Source organism: Mesoplodon mirus (genome assembly GCF_964341445.2).
Source record: "Mesoplodon mirus genome assembly, chromosome: 11".
NCBI classification, from domain to species: Eukaryota; Metazoa; Chordata; class Mammalia; order Artiodactyla; family Ziphiidae; genus Mesoplodon; species Mesoplodon mirus.
The window spans coordinates 72,261,045-72,286,901 of record NC_138987.1 but is presented as its reverse complement, the minus strand read 5'-3'; the positions used below and the strand labels follow the sequence as shown (position 1 = coordinate 72,286,901).

The following is a 25,857-nucleotide window of genomic DNA, read 5'->3' as shown; positions in this document are numbered from 1 at the left end:
AACCAATTTCTAGCCTGTCAAAGTCTCTCTCATCATTTTACAGGTGTATTCCTAAAAGTCATGGCCATATGCTGAATCCCAGTAAATATTTATTACTACACCCATCACCTCAGTAAATCGTGTCTAATTTGTTTCTGGCTTAGGAAATGAACCGATTTCGCTCCTGGTGCAGCCTCTTATTCGGTTATGACTGGGTTGGGATTCCGCTGGTTTACACCCAGGTATCAAATCCTTGGCACGTGATTTTTCTTTCTACTTGCCCACTTTGGCATGCTGTCTCTCTCGGGCAGCCAGCGCTGTGCTCTCACTCAGGTTTCTCTCTGTTTCAGGTTGTCACGCTAGCTGTCTATACCTTCTTCTTTGCGTGCCTGATTGGACGCCAGTTTTTGGATCCCACCAGAGGCTACTCAGGGCATGACTTAGATCTTTACATTCCGATCTTTACTCTCCTACAATTCTTCTTCTATGCAGGATGGCTCAAGGTAGCCAACAGTCTCAGTGCCTGAGACCTGCTCTGTAATCTCCGTCATGTTCCAAACTCTGCACACTGATCCCTTACTGAATCACTCATTCATGAGTGAGTCAAAGGTAGATTTAACATTTAATAGCTCGGAGATGTTATTACTTTTCAACCAGGCATTAAAGTGGCAGGGATGTGGTGAGTACTGTACTGTAGGGGTCTGAAGCAGTTCATTTATGCAGATGCTACTCTTTTATGGCCACTGATGGTTTTAAGTCTTTGTGTGCTCGCATTAGGGTTACAACAATGTAATTAAAGTAATAAGTGTACCTGCATTGATATTTTATACCACAACAAGCAACTAAGCAGAGTAAAAGAGAGTAAATAAGAAGCCTTGTATCTCAGACTTAAGCATTAATATTGTATGATCTTGGTTCTGCTCAACTCTGTGGATAGTTAGCTTCTATCCCCTGAAATCCCACTAGCTGTGCCATGACATTAAATACATTCCATTTTCAAAACCAGAACAGAGACTCAAAGGAATTCATCGGAATCAAAACCAGAAACCCCAGGATTAATGATAATATTTGGTTTGCCAGGAAATTAAAAACAGGTCAGAGCAGTGAAAACAACTAGTTCAATCATCAGTGTAGAATTTTATTTGTTCCCACTACCATCTCCCCCCAACCCCAGATGTATGTAAAAGTATCAGAGGCCTGATTCTTCCATCTCTTTTGTATGTGACAGAAAAAGATCAAAGACAATGGCTTCATTAAGTTAATTGAAATCTAAAGACAGTTTGAAGATAATTTTAATAAAATAGAATCTCAAATGTTTGACCTTCCAAACTGCCACAGTGCACCGTTGAGGCCTTCCAGGTTGTGGAAGCATTTTCTCTGCAGATGCCTTTACTTTCATTGGTTTGAATTTTAACCAGGAAAAATAAATATGTTGGCACTTCAAGTTATCCTCCAAAGAGTAAAGGCATTTCCTTTACAAATGGCAAAAACATTTTTAACCAGATGACAGTGACAATTATTTTTACCCATTTAAGACAGAGAAAGAGTAATAGAGACTAATAGCTCTCATTTCCCATTAGAGAAAAAAGTAGACTCTACTTTTATAAACACAAACTCACCACAATTGGCCCAAACACTCAATCACTCTGGTCTTCTATTGTCCTTTCCCCTGAGTTGTGCTGAGCTTTTTATTCTTCACTTTGCGTCCACATGAGATGTTTGGCCAGCCTGGAAGGAAGAGCCAGCAGTTCCTAACTTCTGAAGTGCGCTCTAATATATTAACAGTCTTTTCCTTTATAAAATATTTTGAAGGCAAAATATGAAAAGACAATCTTAGCTCTATTAAGAGACAGGTAACCCTAAGAGAAAGGAGTTTTCCCACCCAGTAGATTTGATCTCAGTTTCTAAACAGCAGGTTTTTTTGTTTTGTTTTTTTTGAGGTATGCAGGCCTCTCACTGTTGTGGCCTCTCCCATCGCGGAGCACAGGCTCCGGACGTGCAGGCTCAGCGGTCATGGCTCACAGGCCCAGCCGCTCCGCGGCATGTGGGATCTTCCCAGACCGGGGCACGAACCCGTGTTCCCTGCATCGGCAGGCGGACTTTCAACCACTGCGCCACCAGGGAAGCCCTAAACAGCAGTTTTGTCTTGACAATTCTAATATTTATAAATCTTTTCAAAGTGTGAAAACCCATCTTAATCTTATGAATGGTGTATTACTCAGTTGTTTGCTGGAAATGGAGCCTCCAAGTGAGTAAAGGATACTTTTGCGACATAGTCAATTCAGAAACATGGATATCATTTTGGTAGTTAAATGTAGACTCTAATACTATATGCAGGATGGATCCCATATAAGTGAAATTCTGGATGTAACAAAAATATTTTCAGGACCCATCCAGTGGCCCATTTAATTTAAGGAAAACCCCAGACAAGAAAGGTAGACAGCCCCTTGGAACTTGCAATGAAGGACTCTGACAATGGATATTGCTGTGACTGATCCAGGGGCATGGGCCCTGCCACAGGCTGTCCCTTAGAACAAGGGGATGTCCTTCTCTAAGTCAGTCGTTCTCAACAATGGCCACACATTAAAAACTCCTGGGAGCTCTACTCAATATGATGCCTGGGCTCAACCTCACATCCATTAAATCAGAATCTCCGGGGGTGGTGGGGTGAGGACCCAGGCATCAATTTTCTTTAAAAGCTCTCCAGGTGATTTTGATGTAGTGGTTAAGACTTAAATCCTAAAAAACACATAGGTAGATTTTCTACCAAATAGTCTCAGAATCTAGGAACTCAACTAATCAATGGTGCCTTTGTTTTATACACTTGTAAGTTTTTTACATCTAGGCCCAAGGTAAAACCACATACACACACACACACACACACACACACACACACACACACACAGACGTACGTCCAGGTAATAAAAATCAAAGGGAATTAATGAAAATAGAGACTAACAGGTGAGACATATTTGGCATATAAATCTCTCATCAAGAAGGCTATTCAATTCAGGAACATGGTAAGAACATCTAGTACTTACCAACTGTTAGAAGATATATGATAAGAAGTTACTTAACTTCAAAGTAACTTACTAGATAGCCATAAATCCTTTAAGGTAAAAGTAAGTAAGAAAAATTCCAGCTTTATGACTTACTAGCTCTGTGACTCATTCATTTAGCAGTTACGTCCAATAATTATGAAATCTCCTTGTATTATTTTAATTGTGAAGTCTTTCTTTGCTGTTTAACCTTGCCCACATTTACATTTTATCTCATCACCTGGCCCTTTGTAAATTCTTTCAGAGCACAGGCTATGTATCCCTCAAAGTGCCTAGCACAATGCCTAGCACAATGCTCTTTTGATATTTGCTGGCTGATTTGTACCTGAGAGTCAGTCATTTGGCTCCTAAACAGCCCATGGCTTCTCCTAGTTGGGGCCTGCATTGTCACCAGCTGAATAGACAGAGTCTTTGGAGAGCAGACTCTGCAGGTGCATGATTCACAGTCTGAGTCCATTCTCACTGGCTGATAAATATCTGCATCTGCAGAACAACCCACTCCGTTCTAGCCTTCCTATTATGAAAGGTGACCAAAGAAAGCAGACAGTGAAACAGGAATCCTCTTCAACCTTCACTCTTAGTCTCCACAGCATCACGGTGGACTTATTCTATGTTCTCAATTGCAGGTAGCTGAGCAACTTATCAACCCTTTTGGAGAAGATGATGATGATTTTGAAACTAACTGGTGCATTGACAGAAATCTGCAGGTTAGAGGAGTTTTTCTTTCCTTTACAAACATTAATAATCTAAACAGACTCTGAACGCCAGCCCCTGAACTTGAGTGCTTTAGCCACAAACAAAAGAGGTTTGGCTGTTCAGTATGTTGTTTCGAGGTCCTTTTGGAACCTCATGGATCCTGGATCTCAGTTCCAGTAAAATTTAGTCCCTTTTAAATACAATTTCAAGCCAGTTTTCTTTGTAGGTTTCTTTACTAACTTGACATAGCCACTTCCATCTCAGTACAGACCAATATTTTAATTCATTCTTTAATCTGTTTCCTATTGCCACCTAAAAAGATTAACAATGACATAAAGTGGCAGCCACACAGTTCCCAACTCACATCATGTAGGTCCCTGCAGTCAGATGTCCAGCAGCTGGACACTGGAAACGTGGGTCACACCAGCCTGTGTCTCAAATCTCCCTCAATCACACCAAATGGACCCCAAGGCCTTTACCCTGAAGCATTATTTCAGAGAGGTGTTTCATGAACACGCAGCATGAGAAAATTTTGCTTTTAGGCAAGACTCTCCCCAACCCATTCTCTTCCCTGAGAACTACAGGCGGAGAAAAGGGCTTCAGCTTGCTCATGTTTCAAGCCCTTACTCAGCTCTTACACAGGTTAAAGCATTTTGCTGTTGGTTCACAAACTGGCCCCAGTACACAGAGGGCAAGAAGAGACCAAAGAAAAAGGCAGACCGCTCCAGATTGGTAGGTGGCAGGTTTAACAAACTAGGAACTTAATTAAGAGGCTTGTCTTCAGTGGATACAAGATGAGTAGACCTCCACACCTACCTGCCAGAATCCTGAAATTTGATATAGAGGCCTTACTGGGGTTCAGTCATGTATTCAGTCCAGACCGTCTCAACAGCACATTACTCTCTCAAGGTTGTGTCCTTGAAACAGCTCCCACTGTGGGAACAGTGGGCAGAATGTACATTCCAAGGACAGGGGAGAGGAGCTTCCGATTACTCTGGTCCAGCTCACAGGTCAACTGGCAGGTCATGACCTCTGTATTGACCTCTGACAATCACATTGTCAGCCTGTTGAGGAGGAAGTGTAATGCCTACACCACTCACTCTTTGTAAAAATTAGATTTCTAGAGGATTAATAATTTTTTCATGCATCAGTTTGTTAAAGTCAAAAGAAGACCACTATAACCCTAAACAGTATAGGCTCGTTGATATATTTTTCTAAACAAACAAACAAAAATTCAGGGCACATAAGAAATGATATCAAGTATAAATATGTTTATGGAATCAATGAAATGGGATATTGAAATCTTCAGCTTCCTGCAATATTTGGGATTATGTGGTTGCTGTCAGGAAAACCACTAGACAATTAGAAAACTTTGAGCAAAGAAGAAAGAGGTGTCTCTTCTGCCTCCAGATAAGATGCACTCCACTCTGGGGTATGCAGCTTGATGAATCTAGTCTGGGCAGTTTTATGGCTCCACTTATCCCCATTGCCAAGTGCTCTTATGCAGTGAACGACATGTATAACTCTCTGTAGCAGCACTGGTTGAAGCAAATATGAACTACAGACATTTGTATATTCACTCATTCACACTGTTCTATCCCATTCCAAACCCCATGCACCCACTAAACTTATTCTTTCTTTATAAATACAATTCACATCTGAATTATTCTAACACTATAATGATGATTTTAGGTCTCCCTTTTAGCCGTGGATGAAATGCACATGAGCTTACCCAAAATGAAGAAGGACATTTACTGGGACGATTCTGCTGCTCGACCACCATATACACTGGCAGCTGCTGACTACTGCATACCCTCATTTCTGGGGTCAACAGTCGAAATGGGGTAAGCGCATTTTTAAAAATCATCAATATTTAGAAGAGAAATCACTGTTCTGATCTTTCTGTGATGTGGTCCTGAGGTTACTTTCATAAGAACTCTCAATTATTAATATCTTACAATGGTAGCCTTTTCAAATTTTTAGACATAATTAATACATCCAAGAGAGTGAGAAATTAAAGAGACTGTAGTTTCTGATTTAAATATGGTGTGTGTGTATGTGTGTTTTGAGGTAATTTGCATTTTACCTTGCTTTTATACCACAGCAGATTTTCCAGTAGTTGTGAAACTATCCTCTTTCTTTCCTTCCAACTTGAAGAGTAGTTTACTATTTTAATTATACAGTTGTTTATCATTTAATTATGACTATCATAATGAAATGCATCTTAACAAGTATTTGTTGAGTATATACCATGTATAAGGCACTGTGTTAGACTATTTTGAGACAAGCAAGCCTTAAGATAAATTTTATCAAAAGTGCTCTCTAAGATTATACTTTGATCAAACTGACTTGTTTAGTATACAAGCCAGTGTCTGTTCAGTTGTTTTAACATAACAATCTGTCCCTATGTACTATGAGCTTTAAATAAATGGGCTGAGGCCTGCAGTAAATCATGCACAGTTCTTGAATAATTTTATTAAATCTGATAATGTATCTGATTTTGGAGAAATGTGTGAATGTGGGGGAAGTTTAAGTATATTTGCTGAAGGCAGATGCTACAGTTTCCAAGTAACTTAAAGAGAAGAGTATGGACAAATTTAGAAAAGTAAAAAGAGCCCCTCCAAAAAATTACAGAAAAAGGAAAAACTTCTACGGAGTTTTTCTTATAACTTTTTGGCAAAATTATGGTTCGTTGTTCCCTGAGGCCAGTTCTAAGCAGATTTGTGAAGTGAGATCGTGTCTAAAGTTGCCACCTGTGACCTCCTTTCTCTTCCCCCCATACAGTTCAGCCCTCCTCTTTCTCTACTGTTAAAAAACAAAATTCAACTGAGTAAATTTTAAAGATCTTACTGCTTTATTCAACAACTCACGAATTGGGCAGCATCCAATCTAGCAAAGAGAAAGGAGCATCAAGGGGATATACAAGTGAAAGACTTGTGCAGGCAGAAGGGGGCAGGAAAAAGGCCGTTACACCAGGCAAAAAAGTGGGTTGGTTATTGCAAGGTCACTTTCCTATAGGAGATGGCAGGGGTCTAGAAGGCAGACTACCTAAGTAGTGCTGATCAGGCAAATCCTGATTGATTGGTTTAAGATTCCGTTTCTGGAGGAACCAAAACTATGTCTCCGTTTGGTGACATGGGGCTTAGCATAAGTGACTATTCTGGGCCTGTTTTTAATACTACTATGAGAATATCTAGCTTCAATCCTATCCCTGTAAGGCTTTATTTTTAGCTCAATGTCTCCTAATCCTCAAAAATAATGGTTTGGGGTGCTCCTCCAAAAGAACCTCTGAGGCTGAAACCTCTTCAAGACCCAAAGAAAAAGATGACTGAAAGTGGAATCTCAGGAATTGTGGCAAATAATGAGATGATGCAGGAGCCGGGACGCTCACCTTGCTGCCCTCAAAGCACAGCTTGGTGAAGGTTGTCTACTCCTTGCGGCTTCTAGATGCCTGCTAAGCCTGGGCCCTCCTGTCCAGGACCTCCTCCAGACCAAGGTACTCATCCCTACCCCAGCAGACTGCTCAGTCTCCATAAATAGCGATTTCCTGCTGTGCACTTCTCAGCCTTTTGTAATATTGGGTTGGCAAAAACGTTCATTCGGTTTTTTCCGTAAGATGGCTCTAGTAGCGCTTAGTTGTCTTTAGCTTCATTCAAAACAATTTTGTTAGATTGTATGTGACAGCTGTCATATCAGTGTGCATTTAAAAAATACTTACCGAGGGCTTCCCTGGTGGCGCAGTGGTTGAGAGTCCGCCTGCCGATGCAGGGGACACGGGTTCGTGCCCCGATCCCGGAAGATCCCACATGCCGCGGAGCGGCTGGGCCCGCGAGCCATGGCCGCGGAGCCTGTGTGTCCGGAGCCTGTGCTCCGCGACGGGAGAGGCCACAGCAGTGAGAGGCCCGCGTACAGCAAAAAAAAAAAAAAAAAAAAATACTTACCGAAATTGGTGAATTTTTGTGTAGCCATTTTAATATTGAAGATGGAAGGAAAAAAGCAGCATTTTCGGCATATTATGCTTTATTATTTCAAGAAAGGCAAAAACGTAACTGAAACGCAAAAAAAGATTTGTGCAGTGTACGGAGAAGGTGCTGTGACTGATCAAACGTGTCAAAAGTGGTTTGCAAAGTTTCGTGCTGGAGATTTCTCACTGGACGATGCTCCACGGTCGGGTAAACCAGTTGAAGTTGATAGCAATCAAATCGAGACACTAACTGAGAACAATCAATGTTATACCACGTGGGAGATAGCCCACATACTCAAAATATCGAAATCAAGCGTTGAAAATCATTTGCACCAGCTCGGTTGTTAATCGCTTTGATGTCTGGGTCCCACATAAGTTAAGCGAAAAAAACCTCTTGACCATATTTCTGTGTGCGATTCTCTACTTAAATGTAATGAAAATGTTCCGTTTTTTTAAAAAATTGTGATGGGAGATGAAAAATGGATACTGTACAATAATGTGGAACAGAAGACATCGTGGGGCAGGCGAAATGAACCACCACCAACCACACCAAAGGCTGGTCTTCATCCAAAGAAGGTGACGTTGTGTATATGGTGGGATTGGGAGGGAGTCCTCTATTATGAGCTCCTTCCGGAAAACCAAATGATTAATTCCAACAAGTACGGCTCCCAATTAGACCAACTGAAAGTGGCACTCGACAAAAAGCATCAGGAATTGGTCAACAGAAAACGCATAATCTTCCATCAGGATAATGCAAGACCGCATGTTTCTTTGATGACCAGGCAAAAACTGTTACAGCTGGGCTGGGAAGTTCTGATTCATCCACCGTATTCACCAGACATTGCACCTTCGGATTTCCATTTATTTCGGTCTTTACAAAATTCTGTTAATGGAAAAAATTTCAATTCCCTGGAAGACTGTAAAAGGCACCCGGAACAGTTCTATGCTCAAAAAGATAAAAAGTTTGGGGAAGATGGAATTATGAAGTTACTTGAAAAATGGCAGAAGGTAGTGGAACAAAAGGGTGAATACGTTGTCCGATAAAGATCTTGGTGAAAATGAAAAATGTGTCTTTTACTTTTACTTAAAAACCAAAGGAACTTTTTGACCAACCCAATATATTCTGCAGTGGCAATTTCATGGATATCTGGCAACCTTCTCAATTTTGAAAATTAATAGGAAAAGTTTTTCTGTGAGTTTGTTTTTAGATCACTGAGTAAGCTTTAAACTTCCCCTCCACTCCCGTCATTAATTAATGCAAAGTATTTGAAGATCTGCCTTGTAAAAGAAAAGAGACCAGCACCATTGATAGGGCCGGGGAATCATCATGATGACTCTATTTGGACTGCAAGTACCACTTGTTCTCCATTTCTAATGTCCATTGAATTGTTTTTGCATGATGGTTAAAATGATAATTTATTTTGGTCCTCAAGATTTTTATCTTGATCTACATATTCATCCTAATCATCATAATTTTACATTCCTTTGCAAGTGTCCATGTTGTTTAGAAAGTATTAAAATACGTATTTCTCCTATTTCTAAATACAGAAACATAGCATTAGGAATTTATAAGACCTTGGAGAAAATACATAGCCCAAATGATTACTGGGAAGATTAAACAAGATGGTAAGCATAAAAACACTCTAGATATAAATGTAGAGCATTATTGTCAACTACTACAGATTTCTTATTTGTGGATGTCAAACTGAGGCACAGAAAGATTAGACAAATCTAAGCTATTTTTCATATTAAACTAACCTTGGAAATTTGGGCAAGAAAATAAAATGCTTGAGAGGAGACCAGGAGGTAGGGTATTTAAGAATGGAGCAAAAGGGACTTCCCTGGTGGGCCAGTGGTTGAGACTCTGCGTTTCCAATGCAGGGGGCATGGGTTTGATCCCTGGTCAGGGAATTAGGATCCCACATGCACATGGCACGGCCTAAAAAATAAAAATTATTTAAAAAGAAAGAACGGACTTTCCTGGTGGCACAGTGGTTAAGAATCCTCCTGCCAATGTAGGGGACACGGGTTCTAGCCCTGGTCCGGAAAGATCCCACATGCCGCGGAACAACTAAGCCCGTGTGCCACGACTACTGAGCCTGCGCTCTAGAGCCCGCGAGCCACAACTCCTGAGCCTGAGTGCCACAACTACTGAAGCCTGCGTGCCTAGAGCCCGTGCTCTGCAACAAGAGAAGGCACCACAATGAAAAGCCCACGCACTGCAATGAAGACCCAACGCAGCCAAAATAAATAAATAAATAAATTTTTAAAAAAAGAAGTAAACGTTCTAGTTCTAGAGTCACAAAATGTTAGTGAAAATAAACAGGTCTATGATTTTAAAAAATAAATAAAGACTCATCACCTACTTTAAAAAAAAAAAAAAAAGAATGGAGCAAAAAGTTACCAGTTGTCAGAGAGAAACCTGTAGTTAAGATGGCCTATTTACTAGCAAGATGGACCAGGCACAGGCAAAGGCCAGGGTCTATTAGGGGAGGCTTTTCTGAGATGTTTAACTGGACTCTGCTAGAACCAATTGATCAAAGAAACAACTAGGCAAAAGCTCACTTGATCTTGACTTTCTGCATGAATGAGGACCCTAAAGGGGAGCCTCACAGTCCAGGAAAGGTCACTGCAGGAATTCAGGCTTTTGGAAGCCAGCATTCACAGGAATGCCCTCTTTGATCCATTAGTGTTGATTCTTTCAATGATTGTGCTATTAGACAAGATGTTTCTGGTTGCCTATGACAGAAAACCAACTCAAACTAACTTAAGCAACAAGGGGTTTCTTGGGTCACATTCAAAAAGTAGGCTAGCTTTGGGTGTGACTGGATCCAGAGGCTCAGATATGTCACCAAGACCCGCATTGCCCTCCCTGTCCCTCAGTTCTACTTTTCTCTCCACTGGCTCAGGCTTCAGGCAGGCTCTCCCCTCCTGACAGCAGAAAGGCAAGATGGCAGCCAGCAGCTCCAGATGTCCAACCTATCTTCTCAGCAAATCCTATGGAAAGAGCACATCTCCTTTCTAACTCTTAAAACTAAAGTACTGGATTTATTATGATTGGCTGGGCTTGGCTAACATGCCCATTCCTGAACCAATAACTATCAACAGGAAGACACAGTATTTTGATTAGCTAAGGTTGGTTTGTGTGTCCATCTTTGGACCAAGGAGTGTGGTCAGCCCCAACCAGCCATACGGAGTAAATGATACCTTAAGAAAAATCACAGTGCTATTACCAGGAGAAGGGTGAATGGTTTGCTGGGCTGGCAGAAACAATAGATGTCCTCTAAAATCTTAAAAGCTAATTCCCTAAGCATTGACCTGTTCACTCAAATACAACATCAATACCAAGTAAACAATCTGAAAGAGGCTCAGGGAAAAGGGAAGGTAGAAGTAAGGATTATTGTAGCACAGGTGGTTGATGATGACTGAGCCAATGAGTTCTTTGCATTAGGATGAAGATTAGGTGTCAACATGGTATAGATGCAAACATTTCAGTGTTCGCTACTTGACGCACATAAAAAAATCCTTTCCTGGATAAGTTTTTTTATTTTCTTATTCTATTTAGGACATATGTTCCCAGCATATTTAATTCAGAAATCAGATTTGCCTCATCTTTTCACATCAATATTCCAGGTTTGTAATCACAATTCCCATGACCCAGAAATTCCAAAATCGAGGCAATGCCCTTCAATAACTGAGCAAAAGCCCTATCCAAGGGCAACCTGAGAAATTACGCTGCCTCCTACATTCTTTCACATTCAGCACACTACTCATTTCCATATAAAAAGGGAATTCCTTGGAGACAATTCCTTTGGTCTCTATATTCAGGAACATGGCCAAAATATTGCCCTATTTTCTACACATTTACCAAATATGCATTACTGAAATAAAGTAATTCCCCCCCTCTCATTTTTATGTCAAGTGCAAATTTAAATTATCAAGTTTCTCCTTGTATCTTCACATGTGGAACGTACTCATTCATTTATTCAGGCAATATTTTCTTTTAGGGCCTAGCATATGGTAGGTTCTATGCCAGATGCTACAGACAGGCAAAAACAAACAAACAAAAAAACACACCTTTTAAGCTCACAGACATAATGAGGAGATAAGTTACAATACAATGTGGTAAATGCAGCCATAGAGAAACGCTGAGTCTTATGGGAACACAGTGAAGGTACACTTCACAGGGTCTGGCGAATCAAAGAAGGCCCTTAGAGTTGGGGAGTCTAATGTGTATCTTTAAGAATGAATTTAGAGCTAGCACACAGGAGTGAGGTGATTCAGCAGAAGGTACATTCCAGGCCATATGAGCAAAGACAGAAAGGAATGATAGTGTATTCAAAGTGACAATTTTTAAAAATTTTAGCGTTTTTGAGGTATAGCTGACATATGAAATTATAAGATAATTAAAGTACACATTGTGGTGATTTGATATACGTATACATTGTGAAAGGATTCCCCCATCTAGTTAATTAACACATCCATCACCTTACATATTTATCTTTTTTTTTTTTTGGTGAGAACACTTAAGTTCTCTTTTAGCAAATTCCAATTATGCAATAGTGTTATCAACTATAATCACCATGTTTTAATTAGTTTCTCAAACCCTATTCATCTTATAGCTGAAAGTTTGTACCTTTTTACCTATTTTCTCCCTATTTCCCCCAACCTCCTAGCCCCTGGCAACTGTCTTTCTACTCTGTGTTTCTATTAGAGTAACAATTTGATATGCAAGCAGAAGAGCCAAGAAATGAATCTGGAGGGGGAGGTAAGGGGGGATTATGGAGGACTTTACAGCCTGAGTAAAAAGTTTCAGCCTTTTTCCAAAGCTATTAAATGACATGGTCACACTTGTGTTTTAGGCAGGTTGTCCTAGCAGCTGGCTGAAAGGTGGATGCCTGGGGATAAGACCAGAGCCAGAGAGCCAGTGAGCAGGCCGTTAGTAATAGTTTAGACGGGAGATGATAAGGGCCAGACTAGGGTGGCGCTTCCAGGGATGCAGACAGTGGAGATGGCAGAAGGGACATATTCGAGAAAGGAGGAGTGAAGTATGATGGGGTGATTGGTAATGAACCAAGGATGACAGAGTAGCAAGGAGGAGCTGCTGAAAGGGAAAGATGATGAGCTTCCTTTTGCATGGGTTGCCTTTGAGGCATCTGTGGGCAATTCACATGGAGGTGGCCAGCGGGCAGGGAGCACAGAGACAAAGTCTAGGCAGGGGGATGCATTTGACTGCTACCAGTACATGGGTGTGTTAGAACCTAAAGAGTGGGTGGGAGCAGCCAGGAACCGTGTCAAGTGAGTAGGACAGAATACAAAGGGTAGAACACTGTCACTTAAAGGGTGGTCAGAGGAAAAGGAGTCCTTGAGAGCGAGCAGGAATGATCACCACAGGTGCAGGAGAATGACCCAGAGAATGCCCTGTCATAGAGACCGAGGGTGGAAGTTTCAACATAAAGTCTGTAGAACACCATAGGAGTTTGCATTTTAAGGTCATTGGAGACTTAAGTGAGAGTGCTGAGCAGAAGCTAAATTGGGAGGCAAGGAGATCACGATTGCCAATGAAAACTATTTTCAAAATAACTTTATAATGGAAAAATTCAAACATACACAGAAGTAGAGAACAAACTATAATAAACCTCACGTAGCCATCACCCACTTTCAACTATCAAGTCATGGCCAACCTGGTGTCACCCATCTTCCCACCCACCTTTACGGTACCCACCACTGAACCATCGTGAAGCAAATATAACCACAATACCATTTTCATGCCTAAAAAAAAAAAAAGACCAAAAACTCACAATAATTCCTTAACTCATTAACTATCCCTGTACTATTTTTTTGAGAAGTCTGGATTGGCGGGAAGAAATAGACCAGACAATATCCAATGAGACATAGTCGAGGGTAAGGTCAGGTTTTTTATTTGTTTTATAACATTTTAGGATGGGAGCACCTTAAGCATGTTTAGAGGGAAAGAGGAACCTACCTGCCCTCCCCACCCTACCACCAATCCTTGGAATTACTTTAACCATCTCTACTGAATTTCACTTTACCGTTATGCCCCGGTCTTGTCTGGACAGACCCATCAAGACTCCCTATGGTATTTACTGTAGTACTGTCCACTGTATGACTTAGCATCCCTTTTATCAGAGGTCCTACGGGGGAAAATTTATCTCAGACATCTGTGGGAAAAAAAGAAAGTTTTGCCTCTTCTGGGTAACTCTTAAACTATTTCTCTTACAGACTGTGAATTTTATAATTGATGACAGTCTTTTCATTTTGGCTGCTGAAAGCTGAAAACCCAATTTGTAGACTACCTTTAGTCAGTCTGTGAGGTTTTTTGGCATGTTTCTTTTGGTCTCATCTTGTTAGTGTTCCTTATTCTAGCTCTATCATCTTAGCCTAACTTTATATATTATTGCATTGTGTTTATTTGTATAAGCTACCTCCAATCCTTTATAAGATGACACAAGATGTAATAAAGAAATAAATTGATAACTCTTGTTGCTCCGAGAAAGGAACAAAAAAGGACAGGCAGAGTGAAAGGAGCTCCCTGGAGGAGAGGGAAGACACAGGAGCCAGGGGAATTGACAGAGAAGGGCCTAGAGAAGACATGGGGGGGCGGGCGGCAGGGAGACAGGAGGCCTTGGAGCCTGAGCTGGAGGGAGGGAGCTGAAGATGGATGTTGTAAAGGGCGATGGGGAGATGGTGCCTCTTCAGCTAGTGAACCAGGAACCAATGTTCTCACCACATCCAAGCATCATCATGTCTTAATCTGAAGGAAGTTATAACTAACAAAGCCCATCTTTCTCTGTTGAATCTAAGACCAAAAGCTTCTGTTTTAAAACAGCATTTTATCATTTCTAACACCAAACCAATGCATCTCCCAGTCTTTGTATGCGGCATGTTAAAAATCAACTTCAGGGAATTCCCTGGCGGTCCAGTGGTTAGGACTTCGTCCTTCCACTGCAGCTGGCATGGGTTCAATCCCTGATGGGGGAACTAAGATCCCACATGCCGCACGGTGTGGCCAAAATAAATAAATAAAAAGCACTCAATTAGACAAAATCAACTTCACATGACCACTTTGAATGAAAAAAGGCCAGTTGAAAATCTGAACTGAGCACCCAGAATAGAAATGCTTTCATAGATATACTTGTCTTAAGCATTTAATAAACCATGTTAATTATTGTAATAAACTACTAATCTCCATTTAATAAACCATCCTATGAATTAACTGAACAATGAAAAAGAATCTTTCCTATTTGGACTCTGTTCCCATTACCACACCTAAGATAATTTCAGTTGAAGCTCTTTAGTTTGTTCTTTGTCATAATACAGAATGCTTTCTGATCTGCTATTTTAATTAAGGAAGCTTTTCATTAGCTTAACCATGGAGACACTAATAACCAAGATTAAGAAAACACTCATAAGCAGCCAAAAGAAGAGTTGTCCAAAAGTTGCGTATCAGGAAAACATGCACAAGCCCTAAAATGAAAAAGGTCTTCTTTGGGAAACAGTGGACACTGATGCTTGATAAACCTCACTTAAACAAAACAAACCTAGAATGCTCAAACTCAAGCCAACATTGCTGAAAATAAATTTTTTTTTAAATGAGGTCCTGGCCCAGCCTACCACAGCTGGCTTGAGGTAGAATGCTTGTCTTCACATTATAATATCATGAGTTCACTCCAAAATTCTTATTATTTTTTAAATACTTGGGATTATCCATTAGCACAGATTTTTAAGGCTCTGAGGAATGGAACACATGGAAATTAAAGACCTGAAGTCTCATAACTCCTTTTAAATCCTGTCTTGGAAATCCAAACAGCAATAATTCCTTAAAGGCATTGGAAAAACCCTAACAAAATATCCATCCATAACAGCTAAAGGATTCGAAATTCTGGAGGAGAGAGGCTGCAGCTGCTTGTGAAATAGATCACTTGAGTGTGTCAGGAGGGGTGTCTTCGTGGGACTGTGCTCACTCTGCCCTGCTAATCTAAAGGCAGGCTCTCAGCCTGGCAACCTAAACTGCTGACTGCAGTCCAGTTCATAAAACACTGTTGTATTGGCCTTTCTGCCATGATTCAAATATGTCAAAATTTCCTCACGTTGGTAGTGATCTTAAGGAATGGGTCTGTGAATTAAGGATCCACTTAACAAAGAGGAGTAATATTCAAATTTTTGTAAGAGTTCCTCCTGGTTAGGGGTTGAGGAAGTTAAGATTTATTTGGTTCTGTGAAACTACAACCACGTACCCAGAAATAATGACTTTTACGTATCTATCTTCATTCCCAAGGTCCTAAGAATATGTAGAAATAATACAGTACTTTTTTTGCAGTGAAACGTATATGTATTTAATGTGCACAAAGCATTTAAGATTTTACAGTACTGTCAGAAGTATTCTTAGTGATATAATACTTCAAATATATCAAAATACATATTCAAGCAAGCAAAGACTTTATTAAAGTGTGGTTAAATATATTTCTAGATGGATGTTTTATTCAGTAATCCCTTCTTAGCCAACTATATTCAAATATTTTAACTTTACAAGAAAAAACATAGTCTGATTATATATACAAACACACACAAACACACACACACACACACACACACACACACACACACACTATTGCATGCTTGTGCCATAAACAGCCAAAAATATCTCAAATTCTGAATCACTAACTTCAACAAAAACGTATTCTTGGAACATTGATTTTCACTTAATGTACCAGAAAGGAAATGAGAGACGGAAACTCCCAAGGAGATGAATGTGCATTAAGTTCATAATTTTAGAACTTGCTCAGGGATTCTTTCATTTGCCGGCATGGGGTCACCACTGGTGCTTAGTTTTCACCCTCTAAGTGGTATGAGAGGTATAGATGGCTTACTTTCCTTTTCTAACAAAACTCTCATAGGATACAAGAGTATGGAAAGGTGGGGACTTTAACTTTGGGCCACAATTTCTTTTTGTGACAGCCAATGGAGGCCAGGTGAGAATAAACAGAATGGTAATGTGAGGCTAGATATGCTTGTTCTTTAACCAGATTTGCCATAATCCTTGGTCCAAACTATCAGAGAGGCAATAGAAAGGCAGCAGGTAGGTGGTGGCCAGCTCTCTGGCCTCAACAACCTCCAGTGATGCTCCACAGCTTGAAACTCTCTCCTAGCTGGCGGGGCAGGGCGCTGGGGGAAGGGGCTCGGCGGGGAGTGTTGCTGGGTGGATACAATGTTCTGTCCACTGGATTTCTCTCACAACACTCAGCCCGCCCCTCCCAGCTTAGCATGAGGGTTATTTACTCATTTTATAAATCCCTGGCTACAGCTCTGATGGTGATTCTGTAGTGCAGAAAGTTAAAAATTACAGTGTGTGCCTCTAATGGGTTTGAAGAGTACATTTTGCTTTGCCCGTGAATAAAGGCTCCTGCACGTGTGCCTCTGCCCTGATGGATTTTCAGGCAATTACTGGCTTCCTCCAAGGTAGCCGCCTGACTTTGAGTACACAAGCAATTTGAAAACAATAAATCTGATGTGAGAAGTAGAATTCATCGTATTAAGTATCATTTTCCTAAATTCCTCATTTCAGTTCTGTTAAAATGACCTATCATTGGAATTTAAATTGTCAAAATTCCACTTTAAAAGTGGCCACAGAGAAGGGAAGACAAGCAACATCTAGTTTTATTCTTCAGTCTTTGAAGCTCTATAGTTACTTGATCACACTAATGAGAAGGGGTTTCCTTTGCAAAAAGCTTGCTTTGAAAAAAATACATTACATCTTTCAAGTCACTGGGGCTGTTTTGGTCTTTCCATGTCAGACACACCCCAAGAAGCTGGAAGGCGGCTGCCATCTTCCGCAGTCCTGTGTCCTGGCTCTTCTTTGTTATGGTAACAGGAGGTGACAAGTATTCTTCTGCACCCCTGAGCATCCAAGCGTCTTTTCAAGAGGCCTTAATTAAATCACAGCTGCTGGAGCCCTCAGACATTAGTCATTGGCAAGGGAGACTGAGGGGTTGACAGTTTTGTAGGTGCTCAATAGGTATCTTGAAAATTGGGGGTCTTTTTTTAACACTTGAGATTGAAATCAGAACACATCCCAATCCTGACATCGATTTGACCTGTAGAAATAACGTATGCTCTCCCCCCTTCCAGACTCAACTAGAACCTACTACCCTGCCGAGCTTAACATAATCTACTCTCTCTCCCACCATGTACACTTCTCCTCCCTTTCACAAATAGCCCAATACGTGCCACAACCTTTCTCATTCCCACTTTTTCTGCATTGATGATTTATATTGTGCCATAATGTTTACTGAAGGATTTGACAATGTCTGCAAATGGCACAAAAAACAATATTGGGAGGCAAGTCAGGGCAGTCCCACCACCTGACTGGCCTTATCTTCTTTCTCTCAAAAAACCCAGCTTCCTCCCATCCTTATATTTCCCCTCCATCTACTCAGTACCCTAGTCTCATCAATAAACAACTGTTGTAGTCATCCCTTCCAACATGTTAATTGTTAGGTGGCAGCTTCGAGGTGTAGCAACATTTTTAAAGGTCACGCTTGAAGGAGAAAAGGGAGTGACCTTCAGACAGACACTATTATTTCCTCTAACCATGCGTAGTCGATGATGATTTGGAAACCATCTCTGAAAGTGTGCCAGTCATTGACAGAGTCCTTTTCATATCGTCTACTTTTCAAAGCTTTTCCACATATATTATTCCTTCTGAACTTCCAAGCACCCTTGTAAAGCAGGTAAAGTAAGTATTGTTGTACTCAAGTATGATGCTAAGCCACAGGGAGGTTAAGTGACTCTCCGAAGGTCATACAGCTGGGGTCAGCCTAGGCAGCAGTAAACCTGGCTCTGCAAGCCCCCGAAATAAATCATTCTCCTCACCACAGAGGCAATTCTCAAATTCCACCTGCTGGACACTAATGGCTGCATGGCACTTTCCATGTACGTCCTCTGGTCTCTAATTACCTGCCTATCTCAGTCTGAGTGAATTCCAGAACATCAGACCTAGGTTTTTCAGCTGATCTTCTCTAAAATATAGCAATATAATGAGGGTGCTGACATTCCATCATACAATGTTTCTGCTATAATTGTTTAGGGGCATTTTAAGTGGTGTTATATTTGGGCCTCAGGATTGTACTAATCCTATACTAAAGGTCTTTAAAAATCAAATAAGGGGCTTCCCTGGTGGCGCAGTGGTTAAAAATCCACCTGCCAATGCAGGGGACATGGGTTCAATCCCTGGCCCGGGAAGATCCCACATGCCATGGAGCAACTAAGCCCGTGAGCCACAACTACTGAGCCCTTGTGCCACAACTACTGAAGCCCGCACACCTAGAGCCTGTGCTCCGCAACAAGAGAAGCCACTGCAATGAGAAGCCCGCGCACCGCAACGAAGAGTAGCCCCTGCTTGCTGCAACTAGAGAAAGCCCACGTGCAGCAACGAAGACCCAACGCAGCCAAAAATAAATAAATTAAAAAAATGAAGTTCCCTTTAAAATATAATAAAATAAAATAAAAATCAAATAAGGAGGAGCAGAAGGTCTCAAAGGACCTAAAAGATACATCCTTTCAACTGGGAAATAAATAATCTTTAATGTATTCTATTCTGCATGTTTTCAGCCTTAAACCATTTTGTCCTCAAACCTCAGTTTCTGCTGTCATATTGGGAACCAGAGAAAGGAGATGAGTCTTGTGTGTTGGCAACGAAACCTCCATCACAGAAACATTTGGAAGAAAGGTCATTAGGTCTGTCACGCTGGGGAGTTTCACTTCTGCACTTTGATAGCGTGAAGAGCTGGAGGACTTCCTTCATCACAACAGCATGATATTCATAAAACTGCCCCCCCAGATCACAGACCACCAAGTGTTCTTCCAAAGACCCACTAACGGGTCTTTCTGACTAATGGTGTGGAAAGTTCCCAAGCCATTGAGATTACCTCCCCTTTTTCCCCTTTAAAAACCTTCATGGCCAAGCAGAATCTCCAGAGCTGGTTCTGGGACTCGAGTTCGCCTTCTCCCCAGGTTGCTAGCCCCGATTTTTGTTTTTTGTTTATTGGCCGTGCCACATGTCATGCAGGATGTGGGATGCAGGATCCCGACCAAGGATTGAGCCCATGCCCCCTGCAGTGGAACAGCGGAGTCTTTGGCCACTGGACTGCCAGGGAAGTCCTTCTCTCCTCTTGTTTTCCTCTTTGTTTCATTCCTATCAACATTCATTTTATTTGCCTTATTTCTTAATAACCCTTTAAAAATGTTCACCCTGCCAAGACCTGTCTCTTGTCTCTTGATTCTCTCCTTTGCCTTTCCCCGTTTTCTTGTTTTTTAATAAATAAATTTATTTATTTATTTTAAAAAAAGAAAGAAAGAAAGTTCCCAAGCCTTGTTTCTTATCCAAAGCATTTCTGGTTGCTTTCCATGTAGCTTTTCCCACTTGGACACAACTACCAAATGACACAATTCTAGTTATGCCCTCCACTCGCAAAGACAACCCACAGCTGCCCACTGCCTCTGGGGTAAAGCCCTAATCCCTCTACCTGGTATATAAGACTCTTCATGACGCAGCCCAAGGCTACCAGTTTTATGCCTGACACTATTCTGCACACTAATCCGAGTATTTCCCATTCCTCACAAACACCTGAAGTTCCCTGCTGTCTAATTTGCTCAAGTCACTTCTTCCACCTGCAATATTCTGTCCCTTCTCTGCTTATCTGTTTCCTTTGCAGTGTCAAAGACCTGCTCAACAACTTACCTTGCCCCCAATTTAGCTATTTATATACATGCCTTCTTCCTCCTTCTAAATTATGTTATACAGAACTTAATGCAACAAATGTGTTCATGGCAGATGCTCAATGCATTTAGCTGGGTATGTGGATAAATCTCATGCGTCCACACCACAGTCTCAGAGGGAGGAAAGTGCAACAGGACCTCATGGGCAGTCCTGCCCGATGTCGGTGGGTGAATCAGTAGAACATCAGCAAGAGCACTGGCCTTTTTGCAGTTTGCTCTCTGCAACTGGTTTGTTTTTCTCCAGTGTGTGACCCAAGGCCTTAATCCTTTGCCTCAGTTGAGTGTACATATCCACCACATCAGTGCATAGTTAGAAAGTTTTTTCCTTAGGGTTCACGAAGTTTTGAAGTAATGATAATACAAACATTTTTTTCCTAGAAGATTTTGTCACTCTTACAAGGTTGTGTGGCTTAAAAAGTAATTAAGGAAGACAAATCCCAAATAAAAAGTGAAGATCCCAAATGGAGGACAGAGGCCTGTCCTATAAAGAGACATTGCCAGCTCCCCCTAGGATTCCCCGAGCACATCCAGCACAGCAATCTTAGTGACCAACTGCTCTGGTGTCCTCCGTAACTAAATGGGTTCCTGAAGTGTGACTGGAGACCTGACCTAATGAAATGCAACAAGCAGGGTCACCAAGGCTGCTGAAGCATGAGTCTGCATTTCTCAAGTCAATGTAACAGAATCCGAGCCGTGAACAGTGGAAGGTGGGCCAGAAGGCTATCTGGTAGCCAAGGGCACTGCCGAGGCTTTAGAATAACAGCACAAGGTTGTAATCGAATGCTATCCCAGGACATTTAGCTAGTTAATCATCTCAATCATCCATCTTTTATTCATAAACATGGAGGAACAACGTTTTCTTTGGCTGCTCACTTTGCCCTTTCAGGTTACACCAATATTATGCTGTTCCAAGTTTTCCCTTTCTGTCCCATAAAATGCACCTGGTTAAAGCATCTTGTCACCATGGATGTCAGTGCGAACACTGGACTAGGATGGCCTGATCACGGGCAAGGCTTTAAGCATTTTTTCTTGGAACTTTGTTAAGACTGTATATCCACAGAGATGTGAGACAAATAACCACAGGATCTGAGGCAGGAGCCTGCCTTACTAACAAATTTCCCTTACTGTTTTCTCAGTTATCCTTTTATTTCAGCCTTGAAGGAGAAGATTAAAAATGGGAGGATTATTTGTTTTATGTCTCAAATGTTAAAAATTCAGCAGGATATTCTTAGCAATAACAAATCCATCAGACTTAATCACCAGCGGAGCCCAAGTGCATTGCGAGTCCACACCACCTTCATGGATATACTCTTTCCCACAAGTACAGAAGTGCAAAGCATGGACCAGGAATGTCAGCAAATGACCTCTGGGCAAGGACTGTATTTTACACATTATTTTGCCCCCAGGCTCTACCTCATCTCTTGACACCTACGTAGCAGACTTTATATAGAAGAGATTAAGAACAAAGGCTTTGGAATCAGACTTCTGGGTTTAGCCCTCACTAGCTACATAGCCTTAATTAATCTCTTGGGGCCTCAGTTTCCTCATCTACAGAATGTGAATAATAATGATACTAACATACACGATTACTGTGATAATTGAATGAATTAATACATGGAAGGTGCATAGTCAGTAAATGTTGGCTGTTGTTTGGATTGTCTTGAATTTAGCTGTGATTCATTGTTTTGGGGGGTTATATGGGTCCTGGGAAAACATGACTTTAGTTCACCTGTAACAAGGGAGAAAGAACACATACTATATCTTTTTTTTTTTTTTTTAATGTCTAAGTCTCTAGGTCAGTGATTCTCAAAATATGGGCTGGGGACCTCTGGAAATCCCCAAGAACCAAGACCCCAAGACCCAAGTCCTTAAGGTCAAAACTATTTTCATAATAACATGAAACTGTTATCTGCCTTTTTCACTCTTGTCCTTTTGTGAGGGTACGGTAGAATTTTCCAGAGGCTATGTAGTGATGTCATCACTTAGTTAATGGAATGTGTGCTTGCACATTCTTGTGCTTTTTCATATTCCTCAGTCATCATTTCTCACACAGTAAATAGCAATAGCTATAACCACATAAACAAATCTCGCCAGGGTACTCAGTAATTTTTTAGAAGTTTAAAAGGGTCCAGTGACCCAAAAGTTTGAGAACCTCTGCTAGATTATCTCCAGTTAAAGTCCCCCTCCCTCCTCCCTTTCAAAATCTGTAATGTGAAAATACCGAACTCAGTCCTTACCTTTTTTTTTTTTTTTTTTTTTTTTTTTTTTTGCTGTACGCGGGCCTCTCACTGCTGTGGCCTCTCCCGTTGCGGAGCACAGGCTCCGGACACACAGGCTCCGCGGCCATGGCTCGCGGGCCCAGCCGCTCCGCGGCATGTGGGATCTTCCGGGATCGGGGCACGAACCCGTGTCCCCTGCATCGGCAGGCGGACTCTCAACCACTGCGCCACCAGGGAAGCCCCAGTCCTTACCTTTTGAGCCTCTGGCCCCAACACAAAGTTAGGCCCCTGAAGCTGCTCTGCCTGCATTTTGTCCTTGTGTGTTTCAGGCTGTCGGGGTCCGACCTGCCTGGCGAGGACTGGCTGTGGGATTATGAGAAGCATGGCCATCGCCGCTCCATGATTGGAAGGGTCAAGAGGTTCCTGAGCACCTACGAACGCGCCTCCAGCCCCAGGAGGAGAAGCTACGGGAGACAGGCCAGCGACAGCTCCACGTTCTTACCCCCGGGCGACCTCAGCCCAGCCAGGGACCTGCAGCACGTGCCCTCGAGAAGTCCCCACCGTGCCTCAGCCACCTGGAAGCACCCCTGCACCCCAGAGGGGAGCCCCAAGCTGCATGCCAGCCTGGGAGAGCTGCCCACCATCCGACAGGCCAGCCTGACTCCACCGTCCAGTGTGAGGGGCTACCCCACCAAAACGCCACGGGTCCCTGAGGTACTGGTCACAGCAGCCGAAGCGGCAGTGCCCAGGGCAGAGGATGACCACCATGACTACACTGCCTCTATCCAGAGCTCTGACTTCACTGAGGTTCAGCCGAGCAGGACTGGGCAGCAGGAGGACTCTGTGGGGTCAGTCCCGTTCCCCTCAGGGAAAGGGGCACCTTCTAGGGACCCCAGTTCCCAGACTGTTCCAGCCAAAGCTGAGATAAACCTCCTCCAGTTTGCTTCTGAGGAGGACCCTCATGAGAGTGACAAGTCCCCAGAAAGGTGGAGCCTCCCGAGGTTCATGGAGTCCAGCCGCACCTCCCTGGCAGGCTTAAGTCCGGATCCCGTGAGCCCTGAGCCGGTTCCTTTACTTGACACAGAAACATCCTCAGAGACCGGTGGAATCAACATTGTGGCTGGTTCTCGAGTCTCTCCTGATGTGCTGTATTTAATGGAAAACCTGGACTCCAAGGAAACGGATATCATAGAGTCTAACCACGAGCAAACGGAGGAGTTACCCAAAGGAAGGCCAGAAAGTTCCAGGACCTGGTTCTAGCCTAGATTATTACTTTCCCAAAAGTTCAAGTATTAGTTCCAGAACATACCTGGGGGCTGGTCAATTTTTTTTTTAAATGATCATACTGTATAAGCTACTTAAAACTTTGAAGGGCATTATGATCCTGACTTTTTGAGACCTGAGAAAATCAAACACATTCATGCCACCCACTACAAAGTGACTTTCATGGAAGTTACACAGACCACAGTGACTTATCTTAACCAAATAAGGAAGCTTAAATATATAAATATCTATGCCTTATAAATTCATAGATTGTTAGCTTTGCGAAGGGCTTTATAGATCATGGTCCAATCCCCTAGTTTTGCCAACAGAGAAACAAAGGATTCTCTCTTCCCTTTTTTTTTTTTTTTCCTTTTCTTCTTTTCTTCAGTTATAAAGACAGGCAGATGGATCATACGATGCCTCAGAAGCCCCTTCCTAAGCTGATTCCTTGTTTAGCGAGGCTTTCTAACCATCTCACTCCACTTTCTATAACTCTTATCATTTCCTAATTCTTAAACCTCATCAGCATCAGAAAACTCCATCTCCCTTCAGTTTCCTTTTCGACCTCCGGGACTTCATTTTTCTCTCTTCCCCCTTTATTCCCTCATCCTATTGTTCTTCTCATCCCCCTAGTCTTGCTCCTTCTCTGGTGATTCTCATCCGTCCCACCTTTCAGGCTGTAACATTTTCTCCTGCCAACTCTGTTGCTTACTTCTTGCCACAGTTTTAAAAGCACTAGGCATTGGCAAAGCCTCCTACAGAGCGATCAAAGTGTCAGTAAATGCAGTCGGGCTCCTCCCAGCCTTGTGGGAAGGGGCATGGGACCTGCTGTGTCCCCCATGACCTCTCAGCCGTGGCCGTCTCTCTCTGCGTCCACTCTTAGGTCTTGAACACTGGAGAAGCCATGAGGGTATGAGACCTGCATAACCAAATGCTATGGAACCAAATAACAAGGTTTCAAACTGTTTCACTCAGACTCTTAAAGAAAAATCCCCATCGTGTCATGACATGGGACCAGTTACTGTGTCTGCCAGGTTGTATGGGATGAAGTAGGGTATTGGAGCTGGGAGGTTAAGGGGGTCCAGGACTGTATTAAAGGGATGGGACATTGACTAACTTCCTCCAAGGAGTTCTTGGGTGGCTGTTTGTTGGGAGTCCCAACTTTAACTGGAAGGCCATGCTAATGAGCGCTGCTCTCACTATTTCTGTCATATGATGAAGCTTGACTACAAGCTCAAAAACAAAATAGCCCTAATTGCTACCACTTATTGAGTGTTCACAATAGCGTGTAAAAACAGATAATCCCACTAATCCTCACAGGAATCCTATGAATTGATATACTATTATCTCTATTTTACTCTATTATTATTATTATTTTTTTTTTTTTTTCTTTTTGCGGTATGCGGGCCTCTCACTGTTGTGGCCTCTCCCGTTGCGGAGCACAGGCTCCGGATGCGCAGGCCCAGCGGCCATGGCTCACGGGCCCAGCCACTCCGCGGCATATGGGATCCTCCCAGACCGGGGCACGAACCCGTATCCCCTGCATCGGCAGGCGGACTCTCAACCACTGCGCCACCAGGGAGGCCCTACTCTATTATTTTTTAAAGGAGTCTTTCATTTCTCAATGTTAGTTGTTATTCTTTTATCCAAATAATATACCTTAGCAGACCAGTGCTTTCTTTATTATTATTATTATTTTTTTGGCCACGCGGCAGGTGGGATCTTGGTTCCCCGACCGGGATCGAACCCACACCCCCTGCAGTGGAAGCGCAGAGTCTTAACCACTGGACCACCGGGGAAGTCCCTATCTCCATTTTAAAGATGAAGAAAACAGAGGCTTTAGAGAAGTAATTTGATGAAAATCACATAGTTAGGAAGT

The 25,857-nt window shown here is 42.2% G+C and overlaps 1 protein-coding gene across 2 annotated transcripts in view; it reads left to right on the top strand.

Moving 5' to 3' along the window:
* BEST3 (bestrophin 3) overlaps nucleotides 1-25,531 on the top strand; it is a gene marked incomplete at both ends in the record, with an annotated part of 42,885 nt that extends 17,354 nt beyond the window's left edge. Inside the window, 5 exons of one of the 2 annotated variants that reach the window (XM_082635918.1) lie at nucleotides 144-221; nucleotides 330-482; nucleotides 3,665-3,745; nucleotides 5,427-5,578; nucleotides 23,045-25,531. In XM_082635918.1, the coding sequence (XP_082492044.1) occupies nucleotides 144-221; nucleotides 330-482; nucleotides 3,665-3,745; nucleotides 5,427-5,578; nucleotides 23,045-23,975 (1,395 nt within the window). The remainder of the gene's footprint in view (nucleotides 1-143; nucleotides 222-329; nucleotides 483-3,664; nucleotides 3,746-5,426; nucleotides 5,579-23,044) is intronic. The other variant, XM_082635919.1, reaches the window with a different exon arrangement.
* Nucleotides 25,532-25,857: the final 326 nt, after the last annotated feature.